General features: G+C 49.4%; 1 protein-coding gene across 1 annotated transcript; it reads left to right on the top strand.

Annotated features, from left to right (window-relative positions):
* Positions 1-3,366: 3,366 nt before the first annotated feature.
* Positions 3,367-11,456, top strand: LOC122209192 (zinc finger protein 211-like). Its single transcript, XM_042920951.1, has 3 exons — positions 3,367-3,585; positions 7,506-7,632; positions 8,926-11,456. The coding sequence occupies exons 1-3, from the start codon at positions 3,553-3,555 to the stop codon at positions 10,407-10,409; spliced, it is 1,644 nt and encodes a 547-aa protein (XP_042776885.1). The 5' UTR covers positions 3,367-3,552; the 3' UTR covers positions 10,410-11,456.
* The last annotated feature ends 1,925 nt before the right edge of the window (positions 11,457-13,381 follow it).

Below are 13,381 nucleotides of genomic sequence, written 5' to 3'. Positions count from 1 at the left end.
CAGCAGAGGTCAGGTGCAGACAGGGTGATACGATCCACTGAATCCCATGTTCCTCTTCCAGAGGCTGAGTCCTCACTTCTCACTCTGGAGTCTAACTCCCAACCTTTGCCACCTGGACAATGACCCTGCATGTAGGGGGACAATCTTGGTTGAAGTCAGCAACCATCTTTCTGATGAAAGAAGGAATGGTGCAGCTCATATTGTCCCCATGCACAGCTGGACTGGCCATGGAACACATAGATGCAGGCCCAAGACATAGGAATGTCTGCTTACCATTCAAAGGAACACAAGGGGATGCAACCACACTAGCTTATGCACGTACAAGTAGTTAGTTCAGGCAAGTACGAGCAGCTGATCAGCACTATCCTAAACACGTAATCACCTGATGTACCTGATGAAATCTGTAACGTAAGAAATGAATCCATTTTCTAGATTTTAAATCTCATGAGATAGAACAGGCCTCCGTGGGACCAGATGAAAGGGCACCGGAAGTAAGTAACCTCTGTTAACATGACTTCGTGGACTTTCAATCAATAGCATTCACCTTTTCCAGAGATCCCTTGCCCCATTAGGAAGTGCAGGACTTTGAGCAGTAGCTTCCTGTGTTTCTGGGCGCTGCCACACCAATAAATAGCTCATCTTTCTTCACTTTGAAAGCTGGGTGTTAGTCCTCTCTGGCTTGCTGTGCATCTGGCAGACGAACCCTCCCGTGGTTCAGCTACACCCTCTTAGGGACAGGAGGCAGCCAGCATGATGTGGCCCTTGCTTCTGCCTTCTGGACTCTGAGGAGGGCGCCAAGACCCCACAGCACCCCAACCACAGGGATCTGGAACCTAAGTCTGTGTCAGTGTCACCAGCCTCTTGGCCTTAATGCCCGGGACCAGTTCTCAGTACAGAGGACTCCTGAGAGTGGCTGGGTGGACAAGGGACTACCCTAGAAGTCTCTACAGTTTTCTGTGGGCGTGGAGGAAGGGCACCGGGGGCACATAGGAGAGATCTGTAGGCTGGGCCAGCCAGTCAGCCATGGAGCAGGAGGACAATGAAGTGCACAGCAATCTTTAAAAAGAATCAGGTTTACAGGGCACCTGGGTGGCTCAGGTGGTTAAGTGTCTGACTTCAGCTTAGGGCATGACCTCACAGTTTGTGAGTTTGAGCCCCGAGTTGGGCTCTGTGCTGACAGCTGAGAGCCTGGGGTCTGCTTCGGGTTCTGTGTCTCCCTCTCTCTCTGCCCCTCACCCACTCTGTGTGTGTGTGTGTGTGTGTGTGTGTGTGTGTGTGAAAAATAAAGAAACATTAAAAAAAAGAATCAGGCTTAGGTCTAGTAAATGTGGAAATAAGAAGCAGTGGGTGTCAAATGAGGAAGTGGCTTTAGGTTGTCCAAGATATTTAGTTAAGTGAGAAAAGCATAGTGCAAATGTGTACACAAAATATGTTTTTAGGGGGGTGTAGCTTAGGGGTAGAGCATTTGACTGTAAAATATATTTTCAGTTTTACCACAACAAACACCTTTTATAGAAACCACTTTGAATCCACGGATGCCAACAGAATTACACACATATGAGCAGACACAATTCTAAAAGGATAACACTATACAGTAAGCCTCAGCTACTCTGTTCATTTTTACAATTCTGTCTACTCTGTCTACATTGTTTCTTTCCTGCACTGATAATGTACAATGTTTTCAAGAATGAAGAAAGAGTTCATTTTGGAGAACCATCAGAGTGACCATTCTGGTTATGTTTTCAACCTAATTATTCCTGTTCTCAGACACAAATGCTGAATCTTCCCTAAGGTCTTGGGGCACCTGAGTGGCTCAGTCGGGTAAGCATCTGACTCTTGATTTTTGCTCAGGTCATGATCCCACAGTCGTGAGATGGATCTCCACATTGGGCTCCACACTGGGCATGGAGCCCACTTGGAATTCTCGTGTGCGCTCTCTCTCTCCTCTGCCCCACTCACGCGCATGCTCTCTCTCTCTAATTAAAAAAAAACAAACAAACACTTCTCTGAGGGCTTAACTTTTTCCCCATCCACTGATGTTTCACCAGAGTTCTGTCTGCCACCACCCCTAATTACTACATAGTCATTGGTTAAAAACTTTTTGTAATTTGCATTTTGCAGCTATGATTCTGAGATAATACCAAATCCCCATACAGAACAATCTCTGCAAGAGAAATGATAATCACTTCCCAACAACGAGGTGAAATCATGGTTTTAAGTACCCAGGTACCTCATGGTGGAGAACAGCCTTTGCCTACATGCTCCATCTTTGAGCACTGCAGCCACTGTCCCCTCCCAAAATAACATTTATTACATTGTCCTCTTTTGAAGATGTTAGATTCCTAAAAGGAACTGGGTTTATGCCAGGATATGAAGATATTAAATGGATAAAAGTATTGTTCAATGAATTGGACACACAAAAATTAATGATCAGACTAGGGAGGTGTTTTCTATGGATGCATTAAAAACAAAAAACCAAACCAAACCAAAACAAAACAAAACAAAAAACTCTTATTTCAGGGCGCCTGGGTGGCTGATTCCGTTGAGCAACAGTCTCTTGATTTTGGCTCAGGTCATGACCTCATGGTTGTTCAGTGGATCCTGTGTGGGACTCCCTGCTGAGTGTGGAGCCTGCTTAAGGTTCTCTCTCTCCCTCTGCACCTCCCCTGCTCACTCCCCCTCAAGCGCGCGCTCTCTCTCTCTCTCTCTCTCTCTCTCAAAACAACAACAACAAAAAAAATCTCTTACTTCACAGTGGCCTCACATCCATCCTGTGTCTTCTCTGTCATGGCCCTATACGGAACATTTTTACCTTGTCCATGACCAAACATACAGATTGACAAAACTGTCTGTAATGGTTCCGGGTGTAAGTATTTGACTTGTAGGATGATGAGGTTTACTAGGTTCTGCTTCCAGCGACGTATTTTGTACCTAACTGACTCTAGGGAATATTATGTGCATTTGGATCTGTAGCCTTTGGGAACATATGAAATATCGTTTTTAGTTTTGGGACCATGCTGAGCATCAGGGAATCTGAAATAACGTCTCCAAACACTTGGGTGATCAGTTGCAGACGTCACTCTCCAGAAATCTGGGTATGGACCCTTTAAGAAGAAGCGGAGCCCCTCTGGCCTGGGATGTAAGCCCCCGATTTCCTGAGCCCTCGAAGGGGAGCCGCCTTTCCTCTGGGAGGTCCATAGGAGTGTTTTAATCCTGGCGCTGGGTGCCTGTGAACTACATTACCCAGAAGAGCGCGCGTCGATGGACGGCATCTCTGACCAATGAAGACAGAAAAGAGAGTCGTTTCTCGGTGTGCGCCTAACGTCGGGGCGGGACTTCTGGTTTCATCCCCCTGGCGGTATTTTTGCCTCTTTTCATTAGTCTTCACCCGCTAATGTTCGGGACCGAGGCGACTAACTGACAAAGCCCGAGGAGAAGCGGTGTCCCCGCCTCGCAGACGGCTCCACGAGTCGGCGACGCCGTCTGGGCTACCCCGTTCCGGGGTCGGGATAAGGACCGCGGGCCCGGGTGTCCGTTCTCCCAGGGGGTCCGATGGCGGCGGCCGCGCGCAGGGACCCGACTGAGGTAAACGCGCGGCCCCAAGGGCCCTCCCCGCCCTCCCCCACCCAGACCCTCGAGGCCCGAGCGCGGGGCGTCTGCTCGCGTCCCTGCGGCCCAGGTCCCGGTGTCCAGGCCGGGGAGGCGCTCGCGGGTGGGGACCCCGTATCTGAGCGCCGGCATGACGGGGTGCGGGAGCGGGCTGCAGAGGAGGGGTGGGATGGTGCAGGGCTGCAGGGGGGCCTCAAGGGGGTGGAATCGGGGATGTGGGGTCCGCCTTCTGCTCTCTGGGAACAGAGGGTGTGCGGCGGGGTCACGGGGGTACTGGCGGTCTGGAGGGTTGTCCCTTCATGTGAGGATTCTAGACGCCAAGGAGAGTTCTGGCCAAAGGAGGGACACAATCTCCGTTTGGGATCTAAAAGTTTCCCAAAGGCGGTTCAAAGGAAGAGCGGGCCGGACGGGAGTGATGAGGACATTGAGGCATCGGGAGGTTGGATCTTAGTTCAGGCGACACAGCTGGCAAGAGGGGACACAGCATTGAGGCACAGACGTTAGACAGCCAGCATGAAGTCAGTCGCCTCCAGGGCCAGGGTGTACGGGAAGTGTGAGCCCGTCGAACCCAGCCGTGGATTCTATTTTTCTATATTTCTATTTCCTCTATTTCCAGCCTCTCTGCACAGTTTCCCGTTGCGGCAGAAGCGCTGTGGACCTTACGCAGGTCATTGGGGGGTATTTCAGCCCTTCGCTGGCCCTGACCCCCCACCTCCATATTCTCTGGATGTGGTGTCCTGGGGCTCTCAAGTGTCATTCCCCCCAGGCTTGGGTCTGGGGGCCCTGGGGAAACCCCCAGCAGAGGATCCTAAGTCCTTGTTGGCCTTTATGTAGAAGCGTTTCCATCTGTGGCAACTGACCTAAACAGGTGTGGAGAGTTCTGCCAGGAACCGGTTCTAAGATATGCAGGTGCTTAGGGGTCTAACCGGCTGAGGGTGTTCAGAAAACCACAGCTGTCCTTCTATGTGGGAACAGGAGCAGGGGGACAGGAGTCACGGCTGGAACAAGGGAGAAGTTGGGTGTATATTCTGGAGGTGATGAGGAGGTGTGAATCAGAGGCAGAAAGCGATTTTTTTTTTTTTTAAATAAAGTGGATGTTTATTTATTTATTTATTTATTTTATAATTTTTTTTTAACGTTTATTTATTTTTGAGACAGAGAGAGACAGAGCATGAACGGGGGAGGGGCAGAGAGGGAGACACAGAATCAGAAGCAGGCTCCAGGCTCTGAGCCATCAGCCCAGAGCCCGTCGCGGGGCTCGAACTCACGGACCGCGAGATCGTGACCTGAGCTGAAGTCGGACGCTTAACCGACTGAGCCACCCAGGCGCCCCAGAAAGCGATCTTAATAAGGCCTTCCCAGACTCCATCTGGCTGCAGAGTGGAGAGCAGACTGTGGGACCGAAGCAGCAGGAGGGAAGATGGGGCTGCAGGATATGCCAACGTCCAGGCGAAGGTTAACGGACCAGGGTTGTGGCTTAGGAAAAGTGGTTGGACTCTGGATGCATGTTTGAAAAGGGGCAACTGAATTCTCTAATGAGGGAGAAGGAGTGAAATACAGGACTCGGGGATGAGCCCAGTGTTTTAGGCCTTAGCAGCTGTAGGAGTGGAAGGTCCATGGTCTAACACGAAGAATGCAGCAGAAGTAATATTCGCTACGGGGAGGGGAGTATCAGGAAGTATTTGATTTAGGTATGTTGAGAGTCTGGGGTGTTTCAGAGCCCACCGAATGGATGCGTGATGTGGGCAGATGTGCGCATAGGTCTAAAAATCAGGGGAAGGGTTCAGTATGGAGGCATCCAAAATGAGGTGGGTACAGGTGTGTGAGCCATGGTCATGTTTTTTTTTTGTTTTTTTTTTTTAATGTTTATTTATTTTTGAGACAGAGAGAGACAGAGCATGAACGGGGGAAGGTCAGAGAGAGGGAGACACAGAATCTGAAACAGGCTCCAGGCTCTGAGCTGTCAGCACAGAGCCCGACGCGGGGCTCGAACTCACGGACCGTGAGATCATGACCTGAGCCGAAGTCGGCTGCTTAACCGACTGAGCCACCCAGGCGCCCCCATGGTCACGTTTAAGGGGAGTGATCTTTGGTCGACCTGGGTGGGTCAGTCGGTTGAGCGTCCAACTCTTGATTTCAGCTCAGGTCATGGTCTCAGGGTCGTGGGATCGAGCCCCCTGTTGGGCTCTGTGCTGGGTGTGGAGCCTGCTTAGGGTTTTCTCTCTCTCTCTGCCCCTGCCCCCCTCGTGCACATGCACGCATATGCCCCCCCCTCAAAAAATAAGAAATAAAAGGACGGGTAATCTTCAGGTTATGACTGTAAAGCTGCTTGGGGACCAGGTAGAGGAGGGTGGGGGCCATGGGTGAGTCTCTTGCTTGGGTACCTGGGCGATAGGTTAAGGCTTCACAAACACAAATGAAGCAGGTAAGTGGTCCTGAGAGCAGGACATGTCGGGGACAGATAGTCTGGCAGGTGGCTAAGGCTTCCAAGGCAATGGTGGACATGAGGTGGATGCAGAGACAAGGGATAGATAAGCGAGGCAAGATGTCACGCAGACTAGAGCAGGTGTTCATTCACCACTCTGTGCACTCACCAGGATTTGGTGAGGACTTTGTTGGGGCCTGGGGTGCTTCATTCAGCCCGGAGGATAAGGTCAAGGGCAAATGTGGTCATTTGTGAGAGTCAGTAAGGTGGGCCACTGATGGAGCTGGGCTTTGGATGAGGGTTAGGCGGACCCAGGAAGGTTGTGGTTGCTTTGGGGACAGGAAGTGCAGCACCTAGTGGAATAGGGCTGCGGGTATCTGAGATCCCCAAGTCTGAGGCCAGGAACAGACCCAAGCAGTGAAGCCATCATAGGAGGATGAGGGCCTGTGACTTTGTGCGAGTCCTGGGAAGTCAATAGCAGTATTCAGTCCTGTCTGAATTTGCAGAGCATCCCGTGGATGCCGTCGTCGGTTGTGGTGCAAGGCCTGAATCTAGGATCCAATACTGTGTGCTGCACCCATGTCCGGGAACCATGGGGACCTCAGACGGCCAGCGTGCTGCTTCCCCTCCCCACTCTGCTCCCACAAGTAAGATCTCCCAACCAAACAGCGTTTTTATCGAGGGATCAGGAGCAGTTCCTGTGTAGCCCTCTAGTTGGTTTCAGTTCCCTACCTGCCCGTGGAGTCACAAATCAGTCAGTGACCTCTTCCCACAGGAGACAGGGGCCCCTCTTTCTACTGCTGTAACAAAGCTTGGATCTCACAACCACTGGCTGTTGGCTGTTTCCCAGAGTGCAGCCCCCGTGTGGCCCTGTGTCGCGTGTGGCGTCCCCCTCTCCCAGACTGTGACTGTATATGGTTAGAAAACTAGATGTCATCTCTCCGGTGGTAGGTGCCCTGTGTTTGCCATCCCCATAACCCTAGCACACAACCCCACTCTCACCAGTGGGGTGAGGAAGAGGTGGTGGAGATACCGTAATACACAGTAGTGAGGCCAAAGAGATGCCTAAGGTGTGTGGGGCAGCAAGCTGGTGGTGGCCGTGTCTGGGAATGTGAGGGATGTGCAGCCTCGAGAGTGATGTGTACTTGCAGAGCGTGTGTGCCTGGTGCCCCAGGGCCCTGGTATTGAGAATTACATGATTTGTCCGTATCAGGGGACTGCTTAGCAGAAATGAGTGAATGCTTCTGTGCCAGACCCTTGTTTGCTACTTTTTTATCCTCATCTGCTCATCGCCGGTGCCTGTAATCACTGGGCCTGTGAGGAGACAGTGGCACCAGCGGTGCTGGGGCCTGGCTTCTCTTCTGTGTTGGACGCTCGGGAGGAAGATGGGTGAGGGGTAGATGTGTAGGGGATGGATTGCCATCTTGGGGGGAGAGGCTGTTCATGGTTTCATCTGTCTCCATCTTGCCAGGGCACTGTGACCTTTGAGGATGTGGCCGTGTACTTCTCCGGGGAGGAATGGGGTCTCCTTGAGGAGGCTCAGAGACGCCTGTACCAGGATGTGATGCTGGAGAACTTGGCACTTGTAACCTCCCTGGGTAAGGTCTGCACACCCACCTCTGCCCTGAGCTAGCCTCTCCCTTTCCCTTTTTCCCCCAAGGGCAGGTCTGCCCTCTCATCAGGACCATGACCGCCGCTTCCTTCCCCACTTTCTTGAGTAGGCAGTGTGGTTGGCTGGGCTGAGGTATGTGCACTGCCTGCTCCTTGAGCAGCCCCAACACCTGCTACTGCTAAGCCTCTCAGGGAAAGAACTAGGGTCAGGAGTGTTCCAGTCACTTTGCTTGCCCTCTCCCTGCCAGGTGACTCTTCTAGTTACAAAGCACCTGAGAATCCCAGGTTCTGCTTTTTTCTTCTGGCTAACATTTCCTCATTCCTGCTTGGGCCAGAGGTTGCCATCACTGACCTCATCACTGTTACGTAGACCACGGTCTGTTCTTGCAGGACCCTCCTTGGAGGTTCTCTTTATGATACTTAACTTTTCTTTCCCTTGTGCTGCTGTGCACTGAGCTGTGCTTGGTCAGTGCTGGCTGCTCACCTCCTGTCTTCCCCTCAGTACTTGCATCATCCAGGTGCCACATAGTTGCCCATCTTAGGGGCGGGGGAGGGGTGGGAGAGCCTGCTGTGGTTCACAGAAGAGATATGAACCCAACTAAAGCAGGATGGGCTCAGAGGGAGCCTGGCTCTGAACAGTGACACACCTGGGAAAGGGCAGGACCCCAGGGCTGTGTACATGTCATACCAGAAACTTATTCCGTGGGACTGGTCTTTCGTTGGTAATGACAGTGGCACCCACACTTCATATGTGCCTTTCCTTCCCCATTCTTCACACTGAGGTGACTGGTCAACTGCTACTCAACACTATATTCTTGCTTCCCACCCTGGGCTCATCTGTACCTCTCTGGACTCCTCATCTTGACCGGTTTTGTCACTGCTCTATTTGGGGTGCTCTCCATATCGGTTCCTGTGTACCGTGTCCTGAGGTGCACATAGATTCTTCAACAGCCCTTGCATACCAGCTTCTCTTTCACTGTTGAATTTTCCTGGGCCTGAACACACCCTTTTGCCCAGCAGACTAGGTCCTGTTGAAAGTTATTTGTAGACCCTGCCTGTCCTCAGTGTTGTTTATTTCACCTCATGAGGCCCCCCACCCCCATTTTGTGATCATAAGTGGCCCGGTACTGCTAAGCGGCCTCATCCTCAGCCTGAACTTGAACCTCTTGTCCTATAAGCAATCTCACGGACTCGTGTCTGGGTTTGTTAGACACACACATGTGTGGGGCTGCCCACCCACAAAAGTCACTGTGCGCTTCACCAGCATTTCCTGCTTTCAGGTTGTCAGCATGGAGCAGAGAATGAAGAGGCACCTTCTGAGCAGAGCGTTTCTGTAGAAGGAGTGTCACATGTCAGGACTCCCAAGGCAGGTCTTTCTCCCCAGAAGGCCAGCCCCTGTGAGGTGTGTGCTCCAGTCTTGAAAGACAGTTTCCAGTTGGCTGAGCACCAGGAAACCCAGTTCGATGAGAAATTGTACACTGGTGGGACACATGGGAAAAGAGTCTATTTCAGCGGAAACCTTCAGCAGCAGCAGAAGGAGCACACTGGAGATCAGCCCTTCAGAAGCAGCGCGAGTGGAGCTTCGGTGGCAAAGAGCTGCAGACGGCATGTGTCAGGGAAGCCCTTCATCTGTGGGGAGACTGAGAAGGACTTCCTGGTCAGCTCGGGATTCCTCCAGCAACAGGCCACACACAGTGGGGAGAAGTCAAACAATGGAACTGAGTGTGGGGCAGCCTTCCACAAGGGAAAAACTCAACACCACTGGGGAGACTGCACAGAAGCTCTCAGCAACCAACACACATTTGTTCATCACCAGAGAGTCCTCCCCGGGGAAAGATGTTACATGTGCAGTGAGTGTGGGAAATCTTTTAGCCATAACTCCAGCCTCATTAAACACCAGAGAGTTCACACCGGAGAAAGGCCTTATGCGTGTGGGGAATGTGGGAAATCCTTTAGCCAAAGCTCCAACCTCTTTCAACATCGGAGAGTTCACACTGGAGAAAGGCCCTATGAGTGCAGTGAATGTGGGAAATCTTTTAGCCAAAGTTACAGCCTGAATAACCATCGGAAAGTTCATACCGGAGAAAGGCCTTTTGAGTGTGGAGAATGTGGCAAATCATTTAGTCAAAGATCCAACCTCATTCAGCATCGGAGAATTCACACTGGAGAAAAGCCTTATGAGTGCAGTGAATGTGGGAAGTCCTTTAATCAAAGCTCTGCACTCCTGCAACACCATACTGTTCACACTGGAGAAAGACCCTATGAGTGCAGTGAATGTGGGAAATCCTTTACCTACAGTTCCAGTCTCTTAAAACACCAGAAAGTCCACACTGGATCAAAGCCTTATGAGTGTAGTGAATGTAGGAAATCTTTTAGCCAGAATTGCAGCCTTGTTCTACATCTGAGAGTTCACACTGGAGAAAGGCCTTATGAGTGCAGCAAATGTGGGAAATCTTTTAGCCAAAGCTCTGCGCTCCTTAAACACCAGAGAGTTCACACTGGAGAAAGGCCATATGAGTGCCGTGAATGTGGGAAGTCCTTTAGGCGAAGCTCCAACTTCAGTGACCATCGAAGGGTTCACACTGGAGAAAGGCCATATAAGTGCAACCAGTGTGAGAAATCCTTTAGTAAAAGCTCTGGCCTCACTCGACACCAGAGAGTTCATACTGGATTGGGCCTTATGAGTGTCTTGAATGAGAAAGCCATTAGCCAAAGGCCTTACCTCATTGATTACCACAAAGTGCACATGGCAAAAACAACTTAGTTGTGTAGCAAATGTGTTTCCTTGTTCAGTGTAACAGCACTCAAGGCAATCTCTTTTGAGGGTGCCATCTGCCTGTTGAGCCTCATGCATCCAGACATCAGAATAAATGGCAGGTATGTGGGAGCTGCATTGCATGTTTCAGCGTAGGCCCGTGTCGGGTTTTTATTACTGTTGATTCTGTAGCAGCAGCCATTCACCTCTGCCACATGGCAGGTGCCACACGTGTATCATTTCTCCATCTTGACATGTTCAGAGAAGTAAACCTTCCTGTTTTCCCATTTGTGGTAAATATGTGAGAAGCCCAAATACTCATTCCTTTCTGTCTGATGACCCAGTTGTGGTCCAGAGGACTCCATCTGACTTTCCAAGTCACTTTTTTAGGGATGTTGTTGGTCTGGGGACTCTTGTGGAATTTTTAGCCTCCAAGTCACCAACCCAGGAACAGCCTGCCTCCGTCATTCTGGTTTGTGCTATAACAAAGGCCTAATTGTTTGAGTCGCCTTTATCTTGAGGGTTAGACTCACTCTTATGGGGTGGTTTCAGAACAGTGGAATGTTTGTGCACTTCAGGGGGATGGGATGATGGTAGTCCTCTCTCTAGTTTGGTCCTTGTTTGCATTGCTGCCCAAGGCCTGTAAGGAAATTATGTCAGGTTTTGTGGCTGAATTGTAGCCTAGATACAGGACATTTTGTGGTGTTGGAGCTCACCCTGAAGAGGGGGCAGTTGTGACAACCTCTGGTACTTCTTGGAACCACATAAAATTGTTCTCTGCTTTGCAGGGGATACTGTATCGTGCTCAGCACTGGTGCAGGAACTCTGTACCCAGGTCCTGCAAACGAGTGATGTACCCTGATGTCCAGAATTCTGTGTGGTAGTGTCACTGGCTGAAAGACTATGGGGAAATTATCATTGTATACAAACAGTGGGTAAATAGAAGAGTGCAAGAGACTGCAACATCTGGTTGGAATGAGCCTCTTTTAAAAGGGCACCTGCCATTGTTCCAGGGGTGCCTGGGTGGCTCAGTCAGTTAAGCGTCTGACTCTTGATTTCGGCTCAGGTCATGATTTCATGGTTCATGAGATTGAGCCCCGTGTCAGGCTGTGTGCTGACAGCAGGGAGCCTGCTTGGGATTCTCTCTCTCTCTCTTTCTCTCAAAAACAAAAACAAAAAGATGAAAAAATAAAAGGGTGCCTGCCATCATTCCAGTTGGTAAGGCTGTGAAGGATGAACAGGAACAGAAATTCTCAGATCCTCCCCGGGTAGGAGCACCTGGGTGGCTGAGTCAGTTAAGCGTCCAACTCTTGGTTTCTGCTTAGGTCATGATCTCGTGGTTCGTGGGTTCAAGCTCTGCACTGGGCTCTGTGTTGCTGGTGCAGAGCCTGTTTGAGATTCTCTCTCCTCTCTCTCTCTCTGCCCTTCTGTGCCCTCTCAAAATAGATAAACTTAAAAAAAAAAATTCTCAGATCCTCCTGAACTATGAGTCTTGTGTAGCTGAGGGCCTTGTCAGAAAATAATCTAATGGTTTTACAGATTCCTGTAGTTTGTCTGCATTGTTCACCTTAAGGCCATTGCTGCACAGGAGGGAAAACAAGAATAGAAAGAAGGAAGATCTCAGTCCAGCATTGTGGGCTTTGGTACCCAGCCTGCATTCCCGATCACTCAGGTGGAAATGGCTTTCATTGCTCACTTATATATGTTGCCACTGAGGCAAGGTGCTGATCCCAAGGCATTACAAGGGATATGATGGGGTCAATATAGGTTGGCCAAATTTTATTTTTGGAAAACAGAAAGAAATTTTTTTATTATACTGTTAATGCCTTTTAGGTATGGTTAATAAACAATTGTCCATATTTAAAGTGTACCATTTGGTAAGTTTTGATATTCATATAAACCCATGAAACCATCATCACAATCATAACATTGTACATATGCATCACTCCATATTCATTCATGTCCTTTAATTATCTCTCTCTCTCCTCCAGGCAAACATTGGTTTTTACTTTCTTTTACAATAGATTCATTTGTATTTTCTGTATTTTATGTGATTGAGAATAAAATGTTTAAATTTTTTCCTCTGGGTGTCCTCATTTGGTATATTTATTTTGAGATTTGTCAGTGGGTCTGTGTAATTAGTTTTTTCTTTTAAGGGTCAAGAAATGTAATGTTCAGTGGACAAACCACTATTTCTTTATTCATTCATCTGTTTTAGATATTTGAGTTGTTTCCAGTTTTTGGCTTTATCGGTTGTTATAGACATTTGTTTGATTCTTACAGTTATGATTCTTTATACAGTATGTTTCATTTCTCTTGTGATAACACCTCAGAATGCAATGTGTGAGTTACAGGGCTGTGATTTTGGGGCTGTTAAATGTGGTCATTCTCAGGAGAACTCCTAAGTGTTAGCTCCCGATGAAAAGATGTGTTAGTTATGGGCTGAATTGTATGCTCCAAAGTTCATGTTGAAGTCCTAACTTCCAATACCTCAGAATGTCATTGTATGTGGAAATAGGTCTTTTAAAAAAAGGTAAAATAAAGGCAATACGTGGACACTAATTCAGTGTGATGGTGTCATTAAGACTGGTGTAATTAGTACACAGGGGGAATACCATGTGAAGACACGGAGAAAATGCCACCTCTAAGCTAAGGAGAGAGGTCTCAGGAGAAATCAGTGCTGCTGACACCTTGATCTCAGATATCTAGCCTCCAGATTTGTGAAAAAATACATTTCTATTGTTTGAGCCACTCAGTCTGAAGTAATGTGTTATGGAGGCTTTAGAAAAGTCTTAGGGGTCCATCAGCATCTCAGAAGGAAAGGGTCTGCAGGTCTTTGCCCTAAGGACAGAGGGAGGAGGTGGATTAGGATCCTTAGAGTAGTTGGAACCAGAGGGAGGGGTGTGCTTGGGTTGGAACTAGGCCAGGAAGCAAGGAGGGTGCCGGGGGCCAGACTTCCTGAGACGCTGTGCCATGGGCTG

Source organism: Panthera leo, chromosome E2 (genome assembly GCF_018350215.1).
Source record: "Panthera leo isolate Ple1 chromosome E2, P.leo_Ple1_pat1.1, whole genome shotgun sequence".
In the NCBI taxonomy this organism is placed as follows: domain Eukaryota; kingdom Metazoa; phylum Chordata; class Mammalia; order Carnivora; family Felidae; genus Panthera; species Panthera leo.
This window is presented reverse-complemented; position numbering and strand designations above follow the sequence as displayed.

Bases quoted from the DNA above. Each gene is read 5' to 3' on its own strand.
- LOC122209192 (XM_042920951.1), top strand. From the start codon at position 3,553: ATGGCGGCGGCCGCGCGCAGGGACCCGACTGAG. The intron at 3,586-7,505 runs GTAAACGCGCGG...CCATCTTGCCAG, and splicing joins CGCGCAGGGACCCGACTGAG to GGCACTGTGACCTTTGAGGA. The intron at 7,633-8,925 runs GTAAGGTCTGCA...TCCTGCTTTCAG, and splicing joins GGCACTTGTAACCTCCCTGG to GTTGTCAGCATGGAGCAGAG.